Consider the following 16,566-nt stretch of genomic DNA (forward strand, 5'->3'; position numbering starts at 1 on the left):
AGGTAGACTTTATTTCTTTAAGTGCTTGTTTTCTTTTGTTTCCTTTCTCCAGAAAAAACTGGATTCACTATTTCTTTCCCATGCTTGTCTCCTGTGAAGCCCTCACTACCCTCTTGCTTTTCTTTCCTCAAAAACGTGTCCTAATTTTGTAATCTTGGGTAAATTGTTTAATGGTTAAACTGAATGTCTTCACCTATTAAGTAGAGGCAGTAATCTCTACCCCACAGGATTTCACAAACTCCTGCTCTTAAAGGGTAGTGAGTAAACATTGGTTTCTGTCCAATCTTCATTATTCCTCCTTACTGACTTGTTATGTATCTCTACTGTCATTATGCCTACCTATATTATTATTCCTCTTTGACTTCAAAAATTGACTTGGTGATGTTTAAACTGTTAAGGCTGAAAAACAAATAAAGATGTTATTTTTATGTCCAAAACCTTAGCATTTAAGTTTGATAGAACATCTCAGGAGCTATCATAAAAATGTAAACTACTACATTCTTTTATATAAGTTTCATTACTGAGGGGACACATTTCTGCTATTTTTTTTTTTTTTTTTTGAGGTAGTCTCCTGCACTGTCACCTGCTCTTGAATGCAGTGGCACCATCTTGGCTTGCTGCAACCTCTGCCTCCCAGGTTCAAGCAATTATCTTGCCTCAGCCTCCTGAGTAGCTGGGATTACAGTTGCTCACCACCATGCCCAGCTAATTTATGGTATTTTTAGTAGAGACGGGGTTTCACCATGTTGGCTAAGCTGATCTCAAACTCCTGACCTTGTGATTAGCCCTCTTTGGCCTCCCAAAGTACTGGGATTACAGGTGTGAGCCACTACACCTGGCCATACTTCTGCTATTTAAGTGCATAATTTTATTATTTTTAGTTAAAGTTTACATTTTACTGATATGTTTCTTATGTAAATGAAGTACATTAATAGTTAACAGTGCTTGAAAATTTCAACATATCCCTATTGCACTTGGATTGCAAAAACTCTTAATAGCTCTTAATAGAGCTAAGAAAAGTCTTTTGAGTGTTATCTATTGGACCACTTTGAAGTAAAATGAACCAACTATTTGCCTAATGACCCATGGAGATAGAAAGACATAGAGGGGACTTTATTCCCCTGAATATTTTCTGGCATTCTCTCTTCTTGCTTGGAATGACTAGCGTGTTAGGATATGGATCCACAGATGATCAGTTACAGTGTTATCACAATAAAGCATCAGTCTCAAGAAAGACTAACTAACTCCTTGAATCTACATTTTGAGTACCCATCAAGAAGATGAAATTCTGTCAGATGTGGTGGCTTATGGATTAGGCGTGGTGTATGCCCTTGGATAATACTATCTTAAGAGATGGTTAGATGATAAGATGAAAAATGAAATATTTACACAGTTCTTAGATATCATTGAAACCATGTTGTGTTAAAAGGAAACCATGCGTTATCATTGACCTGTTGAAGATCCTGGGTAAGTTCCTTTTAAGTTTTGTACCATGCTCCTTCTTTGCCTTGTCCTGTGAGGTCCAGAGATGAAGAAAGTGAGACTAGTAAAATGTGTTGGAGGTTTCTCATAAAAGTAGTATCGTAAGAATGTACTTGAAAGTTAATATTTTTAAATGGTTCCATATCTCAAATCAAGCAATTCATATTAAAGATTTGCTGATTGAGCTCTTACAACAAAAATTCAGCAATTCACTGTCATCTAATGGCATTCTATCTTAAAAAAATTGTACCTTATATTTATTTACTTCTCAGTTTGAATCTTCTTCAAGTGCACATTCTTAATCTCAAACCTCATGTAGAGAATTATTTATTTAGATGTTTCCAAACTGGTTTCTTGGCATAGTTCTTGCATGGTGTGAATAAATTCTTCAGATAAGGTCTTTCGTGACCCACTGTGACGTTCTGACCTTCATTCTTGTCATTCTTCAACAGAGCTCATTGAGAACAGCATAGTTTTTGGAATATTGTGACTTTTAATCTGTAAGCATGGTAACTGTGGCATGAATCTTATATGGCAGTCATTCTTAATCTGTTTGGGGTCATGTATTACTTTGAAAGTTTGGTAAAAATATATGAAGTCATTTCCCAGTAAAATGTACATATATTCTGTCCCAAAAAGTTTTGCATGAAATTTCAGGGGGTTCATGGAATTCATTTTACCCCTAGGACCCAACTTAAGAATGGTGTTTTAGAACAATGTTTCCTTAAATTTAATGTGCATAGGAATCACCTGGGAAGCATATTAAAATGCAGATTGTGATTCTACAGGTCAAGAATGAGTCTGAGTCTGCATTTTTTAACAAGGTCCCGGGTGGAGCTTTTGATCCTTGGAGCACACTTCGAGTTGCAAGATGATGCAGGGACATGACTAAGCTTTTTTAGTGCGTAAATAAAACAAATGAATGTTTAGGTCTCCTATTGATATTTTGTTAATATGATTTAAACTCTTTTTCTGACAATAAATACAGTCTGTTGCTTACCAGCATTTTAAATAAAATTTTATAATTCTAGTTTAATAAGTTTAGGTACTTTCTTTACTCTCTGAAGAACTTTTTGCCCTTTCCTGTGCATTTAGTGCAAATATAATTTTCACTTAATAACATTTTAAGGCTATTTACTGTGTCTTTAGCTTAATGATACATTAAAGGAGATCATGGAATAACATGGGTAGGAAAAGTCAACAACCTAGAACACGGCTCTACACATAGTAAGTAGATAGTTAATATATTGTTAAACTGAAATAAAGTTTGTATTAGAAATGGGAAAAACTTAACAATCTGGGGAACCGAAGATGAAGTCTCAAAAGTAAATTGTCATTTTGAATGGAAACACCTTACATGTTGAACCATCTGAAGGAATCAGTCTTTCCCCACCCCTAGCTTATTGAAGTACAAGAGTCAGTCTCACCTGCTGAAGGGTGTTATAAAGAAACATGTTTCTAGTAAAATTCTCCATTTTTATTTTATTTTGGTTAAGAAAAGAGTCACAAGATACATTTTTTTTTTGCTTAAAACTAATCATATATTAAAGTTGGACTATATGAAACTGCTGATATTTAACCATTTCTGATCAAAAATGTAATTTGATTGATAAAAAAAAAAAACAACAGACGAGGCCTCACTGTGTTGCTGAGGCTTGTCTCAAACTCCTGAGCTCTCAAGTGATCCTCCTGCCTTAGCTTCCCAAAGTGCTGGGATTACAGCCATCATGCCCAGCCAATTCAATTGATTTTTAATGGAAATATGATTTAGGAAATTGGGATTGAATATCACCCTGTGGGCATATGCAGGTGTTAATGTTCTCTAAATCTCAAGATGGAACTTAAAAAAATTAGAAGTAGTTAACATTTTAGATTGAGAATGTGTTTATGGATCTAGACTTATCAGGAATATCAATTTTGAGATATTTGAAGATGAAATGCAAGGAAGCCGTCAAGATGATATATTATTTTTGAGAAGGAGGGTGATAGCATCTACTGAGAATAGGCTTGTTATGAGGATTAAATGAAATGTATATAATGCCTTTGTCACAGTCCTTGTACATACAGTGCTATCAGAATATAATAGTTACTATTGTGACATTATGGCTGTGTGCTTTTTTGAATAAAGGTGAAATATAAGTTGATATAATTTTTGGCAATCTATATTTACATGGACTGATGAACATCATCTACTACAAACAACAAAAAAACCCCTGCTGAAATAAAGAAGTATTAAGAAATAGTTTGAAAAAGCAGGGCCTATTTTTTTTTTTTTTTTTTTTACTTTTTTTTCCTAGGTTACTACAGACCTTCTGCGTTCTTAGAATATTTCACTGATACCACATTTATGACATACCACATATTGTAGTTTGTACCTTTCTTAGTTTATTTACCAACTGTTAAGGAACAGTGGTGACCATGTCATCCACACCACTGGTCACAGAGTATGGGTCATATAAATATTTGTTGACCCAATGATTCATGTCAGATTTCTCCCTCTAGATTTTGGTGTCTCTTTTGAAGTATAGAATTAACAGGAGGGAATTGTGAATTTAAATACAAATGCCATGTAATAGAAAGCCTTCTGGGCTGTCTTGATTATTGCGCTGTAGCAGTTTTGAAGCAACAGGGTGTATTAATTTGCTAGGAGTACCATAAGAAAATGCTATAGAATGGGTGATTTAAACAATAAAAACCTGTTTTCTCACAATTCTGGAGGCTGGCTGTCCAAGATCAAGGTTCCACCAGGATTGGTTTCTCCTAAGGGCTCTCCTTGACTTGCAGGTAGCTGCCTTCTAGCCATATCCTCATACAGCTTTTTTTCTTTGCTTACTTCCTCTTTTTATAAGGTGTATCTTTCTCTTTTTATAAGGATACCAGAACTGTTGAATCAGAACCCCATTCTTATGATCTCATTTAACTTTAATTACCTCTCTAAACCACATACAGTTACATTGAGTCTAAGGACTTCAACATAGGAATTGCAGGGAAGACACAATTATAGTCATAACACAATTTAGTCATAGCACAGGTTGTTTGGAAAATATACAAAAAAGATTCATTTTTAGAATGTACAAGTCTTTTTCTTTGTGGTATTAGGGCAAATTATGTAATTTCTCTTAAGCATCCCTTTTCTCACCTATGAAATTGTGACAATTTTTAGGCCAAATTGCTTGTAAAAATTGTGATTGTGATATTTGACCCAAATTTCAAAATATTGATTGTAAAACTTTCTATTGACAAGAAGGTAACAGAAAATAAGGATCATTTCTTGATAAGTTAAAGGCTGCTTTTAGAGGTTTAGAGTTTAAACTTAAATAAATACTGCCTTTAGAAGTTTAGAGGTTAAACCATAGGTTGTAGATTGGCAACCTATGGGCCAGAAACAGCTTGCATACTGGTTATTGGCCTATGCAATGCTTAAAAAATTTTAAGCTAGTTACCAACTTCTAAAAGTCAATTCGCGTCACATAAAAATCTAGATTTCTAATTTAGTTTTTTTCTAAGCATGATAGTAATAGACTGGCCATGAGTAGCAATGCTGCTATCAAGGATATGGTTTAATGTGATGATTAAAATTTAATATCACTTATATTGTCTATCCAAAAAAATGGCAAAATAAATGACAGACCGACAGGGACACATTGATGTGGAAAAAAAATGTTGTGCTTTGTAAAAATAAATAATAGTCCTTGATATTTCATATACCAAGTATGTCTATTAAGAGAATATGATTTAAAATTGCCAGCATCCATTACTTAGTCCCAATACCCATTGATACCTGTAGCTCTGAATCTTAAAATTCTATTCTTAATGAAAGCTGGCCTATTAAGGACATATGCAGTCAAAAGAAAAGTAAATGGCCATATATATAATCAAATACCAAAAGGCCAATTTAGAAGTTTGAATGAAAACATTAAGGCATGCTTTAGACAGTCTGTTTTGGGTTTCTTATTCCTATTCTTTGATCTTTTAGGTGTATCTATTGGTAAAGATATATTATGACTCACATGAACTCAAAGTTTTAAAAATTTTTTTGTTGTGGTGATAGTATAAATGTCCTGTTATTTTGAAATCATTTGCCTCAATTACAAACTAAATTCTACCGCTCTTTTCAGGTTTTGTAGAATTTCTCTTTTATATTCTCATTGATTATTCAACCCCTTTTACCTTGCATTAAGTTGCTAGTAATTGAAACTGTGGAATATAATCCTTTACTCCTTTGTCCTTGTCTAGAATGCCTTATTCTACTTTTCTCTGAAGGACCCCTCATTTTCACCCCTTCTGTAATACCCTCTTATAAAAATTTTCTTTTACTTTTGAGGAAGTTTAGATCTTCAGAAAAGTTATGCATGTGGTATCCACATATACTTCACTTAAATAGTCCACTTACTAAAACTTGACACTTCCTCTCTCTCTTTCTCAAAAATTTGATTTTGAAAGAACAGAGGGGTGTGTGTGTGTGTGTGTGTGTGTGTGTGTGTGTGTGTGTGTGTTTCCTTTCTCTCCCAAAACTGAGCCATTTGGAAGAAAGGGGCATGCATTATTCATAATATTTGGAACTCCAAATACTGAAATCTGTGTTTCCTGACAATGACATTCTTCTACATAAGTACAATACAAGGCTTAAATTGGGAAATTTGACATTGATGGTGACACTACCCTGTAATATACAACCTTTTTATAAATATTTCTAGTTGTTCGAATGATGTTCTTTCTGGCAGATTTTTTTTTCCTTCATTTTTTTCCTTGCATCCAAATTTTGGTGCATCCAGACAAATTTTACACATGAATTTTTATGTCTGTTTAGTCTCCCTTAATATTCATCTGTTTAGGCACATCTGGTTATGTCCTCATGACTAGAATCAAGTTAATCATTTTTGGCAGGAATATTACAAAGGTAGTAATAAGCCTTTTCATTGCATCACATATGGAGACACATGTTGGTTAAAATTTCTTCACCATAAAGGTACCCGGCCCCCTTTGTAATTAGCAATACATTTAGACCATGTGCCTATCCTATTCCCTAACAGCTTGTCACCCACTGGTTTCAGAATTCATTGATGCTTCTTTCCGGAATCGTATGTTACTATGGTTGTTATAAGATACTGTGATTTTCTATTTTTTTCATTTCTTTCACATTTATTAGTCAGCATTCTTCTATAAAAAACTTTCCTTTTCTCCCCTTATTTTTTGTAGTATCAGTATGGGCACATGGATAATCATTTTATATACAATAAGTTATATTCCATCTTGTCTTTTATTTTGATTTTCCACTTGTTCCAAATCATACATCCAGTTTTTGAGCCCTTTTCTTTTCTTTAATTTCTTTTGTTTTCCACAAGAAACCCCAGGTTCTGTCCCAGCCCTAGCATCAGCTGTTTCTTCAGGGAGCTCTAATTTCTTACTAACATGGGCATTAGGTATGTTCCTTTTGTAGACAGAGCTAAGAAATATACCTGCTACATTAATGTGTAGACATTAAAAAAATAAATCATGAGTTAAAGCTAATACTTGTAATTCCAGTCTAATGTAATAGATTTTTTCTGTCATTCTACATTTGTATCTGTAAATATTCCGGTTTCCAGAGTATCAATATGTTAACTCATCTGGATAATTATATCATACACAGAAAATAGTTGCAGAATTATTATGCAAATGTCACTAAAAGCAATAAAGTTATTAAGTTAAAGATTTCTTTGCAGTTCTTTTAATCCTACAGTGTATCCCACTAAGTCTGTATAGTTCAGAGTGCTATGTTCAAACATTTTTTTTTGGCTAGTTTTCTTTTCTTCTGTTGGATTGTTACCAAACTGATATATAATTAGGTTCATTTATTTCTTTTTGTATTATTTTTTAGGGTTCAACTATGATTATTTATTTAAATTTTTGACTATTTAAAATATGAACATGGTTCAAAGGCAAAACTATATAAGAAGATATATTCAGTGAAATCTCATTCTCATCCTTATCCTTTCCACACTGCTCCTACCCACCTTTTGTAAGTAATAAGTGTTGTTAGTTTTTGTGTGTATACCCTTCATTATACCTTAAGCAAAATAATTATAATAGCATAATACATATTTATTTTTGTACTTTGTTTTTTTCACTTGAAAATATATTCTGAAAATTACTCCATATCAGTTCACAGAAATCTTTGTCATTCTGTTTTTACTGCTAAATAGTACTCCATTGTTTGGGTGTACCATAGTTTATTCAGCCATTCTATACATGGACACTAAATGATTTCCAATGTTTTTCTATTAAAAAGTGGTGTTTTAACTGCACAGCTATTAGAAAAGCTAAAATAAAAAAATACTAATATTACCAGGTACTGGCAAGGATACAGAGCAAATGGAACTCATATATTGCTGTGAAAATGTGAAATGATAAAGTCTCTTTGGAAAGCAGTTTGGCAGTTTATTATAACATTGAACATACAGCTAGGAGTGGTCATGCATACGACCTGGCAATCTCACTCCTGGGTATTGAACCAGCATATTCACTCAGAAACCTGCAGCTTAATATTTCTGGCAGCTTTGTGCATATACTACCAAAACTAGAAACACCCTAAATGTCCTTCAATGGAAGAAGGTATAAATGAACTGTGGTATGTCCATAACTGAAGTATCACTCTGAAATAAAAAGGAATAAGCTGCAGATGCAGGAAACAGTGCGATGAATCTCAAATGGATTATGCTGAATGAAAGAAGCCAGATTCAAAAGGCTACATACTATATGAGTATATCCATATGACAGTCCTAAAAAAATTCAAAAATCTAGAGATAGAAAATGGATCGGTGTTTGCCAAGAGCTAGGTGTCAGGAAACAGTTTGACTACAAAGGGGCATAGGGAATTTTGGGGAGTGCCTGAACTGTTTCTTCTTATCTTGGTTGTCATTGATGATTACAGGTCTAAATGCATGTGTTAGAACTTACAGAATTGTTTACAAAAAAGAGTGAATTTTACCATATGCAAAACACTTTAAAACTTAAAAAAATAAAAACCTGAGAGCTGTATTTCCATGTGGTTGGAGCTATATCCTCAGCGTATGTTTCCAGAAGCAGGATTGTTGAGTCAAGGGGTAAATGCATGTATAATTTTGCAGTATGTCAAATTCTCCTCCATAGGGGTTATACTATTTTCTATACCCCACCACCCATCCCAGCAATGTATGAGTTGCCTGTTTTCTTACTGCTTCTTTGAGTATTTATTTTAAGCTTTTGAATTTTTGCTAGTCTCATCGATAAGAAATATATCTCTTTGTAGTTTTCATTTTCGTTTCTATTACTATGGGTAAACTTGAGTATCTTATAAGTTTCAGGGCTATTTATATATCTTTTTTTTTTTTTTTGTGAGCCGCTTATGTCTTTTGCCTATTTTTTGAATGATTTTGTTTTTTGTTTTTTTCTTCATTGTTTATTAGTTCTTTATATATTAGGGATATCCATTCTTTACCTATAATATTGTAACATATTTAACCTACTTTTCCTCACCTTAATTTTTTTTATCCTCTCAGACTTTTTCTATTTAATACCAAATAGTGCTAAATTGCCCCTTTTGCCTAAAGGGTTAGTTTCATAGCATATAGTAGACCCTTTTAAAATAAAGACTAGTTGAATTTTTGTTTCACCAGTGTTCAGCTTTTTTTTTGAGGTAGGGTCTTGCACTTTCACTCAGGCTAGAATACAGTGGCATGATCTCAGCTCACTGCAGCCTCGACCCCCCCAGGCTCAGGTGATCCTCCCATCTCAGCCTCCCGAGTAGCTAGGGGTACAGGCATGTGCCACCACACCTGGCTAAATTTTGTAGTTTTTTTGTAGAGATGGGGCTTTGTCATGTTCACAAGCTGGTCTTGATCTCCTTGGCTCAAGCGATCCACCTGCTTCAGCCTACCAAAGTGCTGGGATTACAGGTGTCAGCCACCATGCCTGGCCCCCAGTGTTCAGCTTTAAGCAGAGAATTCTTGAGGGACTATCCTGTGGCATTGGTCACAGGTTTTTTGCAGTGCCTCAGTAAGGAGAAATGGTTTTTCTTGATTTTGTTTGTTTAGTGCAGACACTTGAGCAAATAAAGTGGTAATCTGTTCAGGAATTTCTCAGAAAGAATCCTAATAATTTGTGAGAAGCTCTGTGGCATAATTTTATACTTTTTTTTAGGGTAGGGCTCTGGCCACAGTATTCTTATATGCTCAAAGTCTTCAAATTCTTTATACTTTTGCTAATTCTAGTCATTTAAAATTATAAGCCTTCCAGTTTGTTGGTGTTTCTGTGGTGTTTAGCTGTGTAAAAGCTCATGTCCAAATGAATTCTACCCTCCTTTACTCTGAATTTTGGGAAACAACATAGTTCTGAAATGCACACTGGTGAAAAATGTTTGCCAGCTGTTTCCTGGCTTATAGGCATAATATGGGCTGTCAAAATTGATCCTCTGAATGCAAAGTCAGTGCCCCTTCGCTAATCATTTGTTGTCTGATCTCTGTAGAAAAATTACTGGTACATTTTAATGACTTGAGATCTAAGTAATGCTCAGAAATGGGGACCAAGTCCCTGCATTTGTTTACCAATACAGAGAAACTATTTTGTAATCAAATGATTAATGAGAAAGATATCTAAATTCCTGGCAAACCTCTGTCAAACTCTTTGGATGATCCATCTACTTTGAAAGCCTTCTTAAGAGAAAAATAAATGCCATGTGGGTGTATGAGAGAGAGAGAGTGTGTGTGTCTGTGTATTTGTGTGTCTTCTGATACAGCTGTGGGAACAGTGGGGCTAGAGTGTACTAATTCATTTCTGTTTTGATGTGCTGTCTTTATTGGCAGCAGAGGTAAATCTCTCATAGTATTATCACTACTTTTCTTGAGTAGAGGGAGGCAAGAAATATTTTCTTATAGTGTATTCCCTTTTTCTAAGGGTATGCTTACACAGCAGTAAAGCTGGTAGAGTTATATTTTTACTTGGAGATGATTTTTCTTTCTTGCCTTCCTTCACTAGTGAGTTTTTTAAAATAGTAGAAATAGTTATGAACTCTTAATCCTTTTAGGGGAAGGGTTAGAAAAATATTAAATGAATATGTCTGATAAAAGTTGAATGACATGTATTTTAAAAATCAAAATCTCCTTTTTTAAATATGTAAAGGCATTTTTCTTATGTGCTGTGAGAGGAACTTAGCCATTTACTTTTCCATTTTTAGAGACTTTTTTAAAATTTTTTTTTGCCTGAACTAAGATGTATTAGAGAAGAAGAAAAAGATACCCTAAAAGTCATATCCTGGTGTTCTGTAAAAATTTTTATAACCAGAAATGTTGATGTTCTTTTCATCCTGATCATCTAATATTTCCATGTCTGGGCTGAATCTTTATATCTTCTGTAGTAAATATTATCTGTGGGTACTCATAAGTCTGTTTTTCAGGGGGCTGCTGATTAATCCCATTTTAAAATTTATATGTATTTTGGAACATCCTGTATCTTCAGACTCTTTTTAGTCATCTATACATTGGTCTCATGTGTTAGCCAGTATCTTTATAGAATAATACAATTTAATAACACTTTGATTCAAGCTGTTAATAGATACTATAAAAATGTAAGAATCATTATATTGAAACAATCAGGTTAGCCACATATATTGGTGTCTAGTTGATACCAAACGTGGATGCCAGTATGATCCATTAGATACCAATTCTTTCTGTCAATGATCTCTAGTAGATATGTGAAAGTGTAATATGGAAGAATGTAATAGTTGCTTCCATGATATCCACCTCTGGATATTGAAGTTCAAGCATCCTCAAATTCTTTTACTAACTCATTATTTATCTGTTATTGAAACTGTGTCCTAGTTCTCTTAGTTTATATAATATTATAATATGATCTGAGGTACAGATATCTTAGTTATAGAATCTAAAATCTTACCTACTATTTGGTCCTCTGGAAAAAAAAAAAAGAGGTTTGAACCGGCAAAAGGCACTAATGCTTTCCAAACTATGTAGGGAATTAGGCAGCTGCTGTCCTTGGTGATGAAATTATTTCATGTGAATTCTTAAGGAAAACAACTAGTTAAAAAAGCAAGATAATCTTGAATATACTATTTGTGACTAGTATTTGTATCTTCACAGATCTGTTTGAACCTCTAGAAGAATATAGACTCCAGTATCTTAAAGTCTTGAGTTCCTGACTGCCAGGCAGAGGAAATGTTTAACTATTCTAATCATGTTTCTGTATCTCAGAAAGAAAGCCCTTATGAGAGGAAATGACAGCGTCCTACCACAAAGTTATCTCTTATCAGTTATAGTCGAAGTCGGTAATGATTTGTCACATTTGGACATGTGTAAAATGCAAGGGCTGTGTTATTTTCTTTGGAAAGGAAAAAATTAGATGAAGCTGATAAAAAAGGAGTCATGGCTTTTGTTAGGAGACAGAAACCATTAGAAACAGTTATTGTTAGCTTAGGAAAGTGTCCTTGGACCCCTTCCTCTGCCCCAGCTGAAACCTAAACCTGCTTGAATCATTCTTTGCAACTTGAGGGGAGGGAGGGTCAAAGAAAAGGAAGAAGTATGAATATAGCTTTGACAGAGAGTTAGCATTTTAAATGGAGAGCAAGACGTGGAGCTTAAAACAGACCCATTTCTGTGAGTCAGGAAAAACTGCATTTTCTTCTGATACTCTTCCCCACTGCTATTTATTTAGATTTTTGAAAGTTCATTTTTTATTCTTCCAAACATGTAGCATTCCTTCACATCTGATGTATGTTGCTCTTCTCCTTTTGCCTTTCTGTAGTTGTGATTCTTTTTCATTAGTGGCAGCAGAGAAAACACATCTCGCTCTAAGCAACATGAGTCAGTGCATACTTTACATACCTTTATCCTCACAGCACTCTTCTTGGTTCCTCACAGTGTTCATTCCTAGTGTTCCTCACAGAAGGGAGCATAGAGGAAAAATGATTTCTAAATATTAAGCTATTTTGGGAGTAGAGGGAAAGGTTGTGAACGGAAGCCCCGTTTTACTCCCTTTTCTTTTTGTCTAGGTTTCTGTATACGCTTTCAAAGCAGGCAGTCTTGTGTGTAGGAAGACTTAACTGGATGATGTTTCCAGTGGTTAAGAAATAATTGTGACAATACTTACAAGTTAGAGCACCTTAGCCAGTTTGAAGCTGATAGAATGATGTCATAACAGCGTCAGAGAGAATAGATTTGGTTGTAAATATTTGTTGGAGATGACAAAAAAAAAAGGCCTTTGTCTCCTTTTTAAATATATCCACTTTTTAAAATAGTCTGCCCAGATAAACTAGTGTTAGCCCATTAGTAACCAAATGTCTTCATTATGGATCCCTTTTAGCTTATTTATCACAGATTTCTAGGGACATTCTCCCTTAATTTGGATGTTTATTCTACAAGGTTAGGTCTGACATGTAAAAGGGCTAAGGCGTGTCTGAGAAATGGCTACAGGCAGTTTCCTTTTGAGTGAAACTATGGTTCTGAGACAAAGTTAAACAAAATAAACTACATGAAAAAGAACATACAAACAAAGTTACGATTGAATTTGCTACTCAAAATTAGGGAAGAAAAAAATCTTTAAACTTTTTGTAAGTGTATAACAAAGAATTTTATAATAATTAATTCTAAACAAAAGAAAAATGTGTCGTTTCCTATACAGATCAAATTTTTAAATATGTTTTCTTCTTATCTTTTTTCATATGCATGTGTAGTTTTTATGTAGTTTAAAAACTATTGTGAATATCATGTTTGATGTTTTAAAATTTTTCTTCTTTTGTGATTGTGTTTTGCTTAGCTGTGGGCTCTGGCTTTTTGGCAAGATAAATGAAATTTTCCTCATATTTTGGCAAGATAAAATAGGCTCTGGTTTTCTGTCAAGATAAAATAAATTTCCTTTAGCTCTCTACTTTTCAGTCCAAAAGAGGAGACTGTAAAGATGTTTTAGTGTTGTGGTCATTTCAAATAAGAGTGCCTGAAATGATCACCTGTGGATTCTTTGTGTAATTAAGATGAAAATTAGTGCCTATTTGCATTCATATAATTTTTGTATGCTTTTTAATCCTACTCTTTTTAAACTGCATGCTGCACATCTGACCATAAATTTTTTTTTTCAGTAATCTGCAATGCTCATTAACGCTTCTAAAAGTTTTTTTTTTTTTAAAGTAAAGTTATTCTTGGGACATGGTATAGGGTCTTAATCATTTAACTCTCAGTGTGCTTACAGAGTATATAGTGCTATCAAGGAACTTAAATATAGAGATTTAATCTTTGCTCTCATGGGTGTGAAGCAGATGAACAGAATAGTTGCTTAATATGGTTAATAAGCTTGAACCATAAATATAAAGGTGTGATGGTTTCAGGGGGAAAAGAATGTAGGTATTGTGCTGTTAAATTTTAGAATTAGTAGGTTTCATTTAGAAAAATATCTTGATAAAGCAGTTATGACCCAAAAGAAGAAATGAGGTTTACTTTATGAAATAAGGGAAAATGACCTTGTAACTAAGAATCAACCCTGCTCAATTTAGATGTGCCTGCTGCTTATATTCTGATTATATATATATATATATATATATATATATATATAATTATAATTATTTATATATATATATATATATATATATATATATGAATAAATTAGTTACCAGTGTTACAGTAACAACTTCAGGTAGGTCTTTATTTTGATTATTTCTTCATGCTTTATTCTGTTTCTTGTTTTATTTTGTTTTGTTCAACATTTACTTTCAATATTTCCTTTTATTCTTGTTACACCCCTATAAATGAGCTGATTGTTTTCTTTTTCAACTGAGGAAATCAGGGCCAAAGTAAATTGTAAATTATGCTTGTCAGATCACATAGCAAATCAATTTTAGCATTGAAATTAGACTCCAGTGCTTACCTGATTTTTTTCTTTTACTTTCTCTTTTGATATTTAGATTTAATTAACAAACACTATTCACATTAAAATCTGGTGGTTACCTCTTGGTTTGACTTTTCCATTATTGTCTTCTTCTTTACAGAATCTCCCATCTTTTCGTAGCATATTTCTATATTTGATTGCATGCTGACAAGTATTGATGAATTATTGTGCTCTTCAGAAGTTGGCTGACAGGCCATGATTCATACTGTATGGGAAGCTTTTTTTTTGACTACTAAAACTTAGTTTTTTACGTAAACTAACATGTCTTTTAGGAAATAAAGTCATCATGAAAGGTGCTTTCTCATATTGTTCTTATTTTCCCTTTAGAGTCCCATGGCCAAAGATGTATCTCTAAAGGCAAATGCAGGATTGGTGCCACCTGTTTCTCTTCCCTGCTACCAATCTTTGTGGGCTTTGTCCAAGCGTTGATGTATATCTTCACAGTTTATTAATCCTATGGGTAAAACATAAGAACTAGGTCTTTGGAACCTATATTTTTGTTTGTTTTGTATTTCTCACTTAGAAGCTAGAACTGGCCTTTATAAAAAGAACAAAACACTTGAGTAGTAACAATTAATGTAGCTGTTCTTAATAGCATTGTTTGAATTTTTTTTTTTGTTATAATCTTATGTTTGCAGGTACCCGGGGCCCAAGATTTGGTGGATTTTTCTCCAGTTTATCGATGTCTACACATATACTCTGTCCTGGTGAGTCTTTATCCTGCTCTGCCTAATAAAGATATACGTTGAGTTCAAAACTTTGCTTTCTAAATTTTTGGTAGGTTTTCGGTTTATTATTATGAGTAAGAAATGAGAAAATTCTTAAGAACTGTTCATTATAAAAAACAATTCGTTTGTTCTTGAATCTTTTATGTTTTTATGCGATATGCTATGGCTGGTGACATTTCTGTCAGCCATCAATAAATCAGTAGCTTATAACTAGAAGTAGTCATACACATCCAGATTTCTGTTTTTAATTTAATAACATAGCTATTTAAATAACAGTATTCTATCTTTACATATTAAAATAGTATTTGTGAAAATGTTTACTTTTTTATTTCTAATGACAATTATTCCTTTTGTCATATCAAGCATATGAAAAAGGGAACCTCTCTGTGTGGGGGATATTATAGATGTTAATAATATTCTAAGAAATAATCCCTTTCTCCATTTTGGTAGTACACTCACATGAAGATACATAGATACATAGAAAGTGAATAAAAAATTAAGCTGTGGTATCAACCAAGACAAATTGGTGAGAGAAGCCCATTATTGATTTTTTTTTTTTTTTACAGAAACTTTCAATGATGCTTATATCAGGTTTTTGATATGTTCAAGTATGTCTTATTGCTCAGTCTCTTATCAATTCTCTTTGTTAATACATATACACAAACATATATAAGTATATATATACTTACATATATATATACATATATATACACATACATACATATACACACATATATGTGTATGTATGTGTATACACATACACATATGTATGTATGTGTATATATATATATGTATATATATATTTTTTGAGACAGAGTTTCACTCTTATTGCCCAGGCTGGAGTGCAATGGGGGCGATCTCAGCTCACTGCAACCTCTGCCTCCAGTGTTCAAGCAATTCTCCTGCCTCAGCCTCCCAAGTAGCTCGGATTACAGGTATGTGCCACCATGTCTGGCTAATTTTGTATTTTTAGTAGAGTTGGGGGGTTTCTCCATGTTGGTCAGGCTGGTCTTGAACTCCTGACCTCAGGTGATCCACCCACCTCTGCCTCCCAAAGTGCTGGAATTACAGGCATGAACCACTGCACCCAGCCTTTTTGTTCATATATTTAACATAGTGTCACTTGGTCATTACCCCTGACATTTTGGGATACTGACCTATGGACTTCATGGTCTGAAGTATTTTGTGGTAGTTTTATTAGTTTGATAAAAAATCAGTTAATTTCCCCTTCTCTCTCCCAGTTCTTCATCTTCTTCTTTCTTTTTCTCTCTCCCCTCCCTTTACACTCCCTCTCTGTCTCTCTACCATTTTGTTTTGTTTTTTTAAAATAGGCGGTTAAAGAGGTGAATACTAAAAATAATGTGTTATAGTCTGATTTTTATATTTACATTTGAATATAAGTAGACCTCACTAGTATAGATGTCCATACTAGGATCATTCTAATAGTGGA

At 33.6% G+C, this 16,566-nt stretch overlaps 1 protein-coding gene across 6 annotated transcripts in view; it reads left to right on the forward strand.

The window, feature by feature from the left end:
* EXOC6B (exocyst complex component 6B) overlaps positions 1 to 16,566 on the forward strand; it is a 663,192-nt gene that overhangs the window by 254,616 nt on the left and 392,010 nt on the right. For 5 of the 6 annotated variants that reach the window (XM_017521918.1, XM_017521917.2, XM_037736122.1 and 2 more), the window contains one exon: positions 15,027 to 15,095. The exons of the other annotated variant lie outside the window; for it this stretch is intronic. In XM_017521918.1, the coding sequence (XP_017377407.1) occupies positions 15,027 to 15,095 (69 nt within the window). The remainder of the gene's footprint in view (positions 1 to 15,026; positions 15,096 to 16,566) is intronic. 6 annotated transcript variants of the gene reach the window in all.

Source organism: Cebus imitator, unplaced genomic scaffold, assembly GCF_001604975.1.
Source record: "Cebus imitator isolate Cc_AM_T3 unplaced genomic scaffold, Cebus_imitator-1.0 Scaffold23, whole genome shotgun sequence".
NCBI classification, from domain to species: Eukaryota; Metazoa; Chordata; class Mammalia; order Primates; family Cebidae; genus Cebus; species Cebus imitator.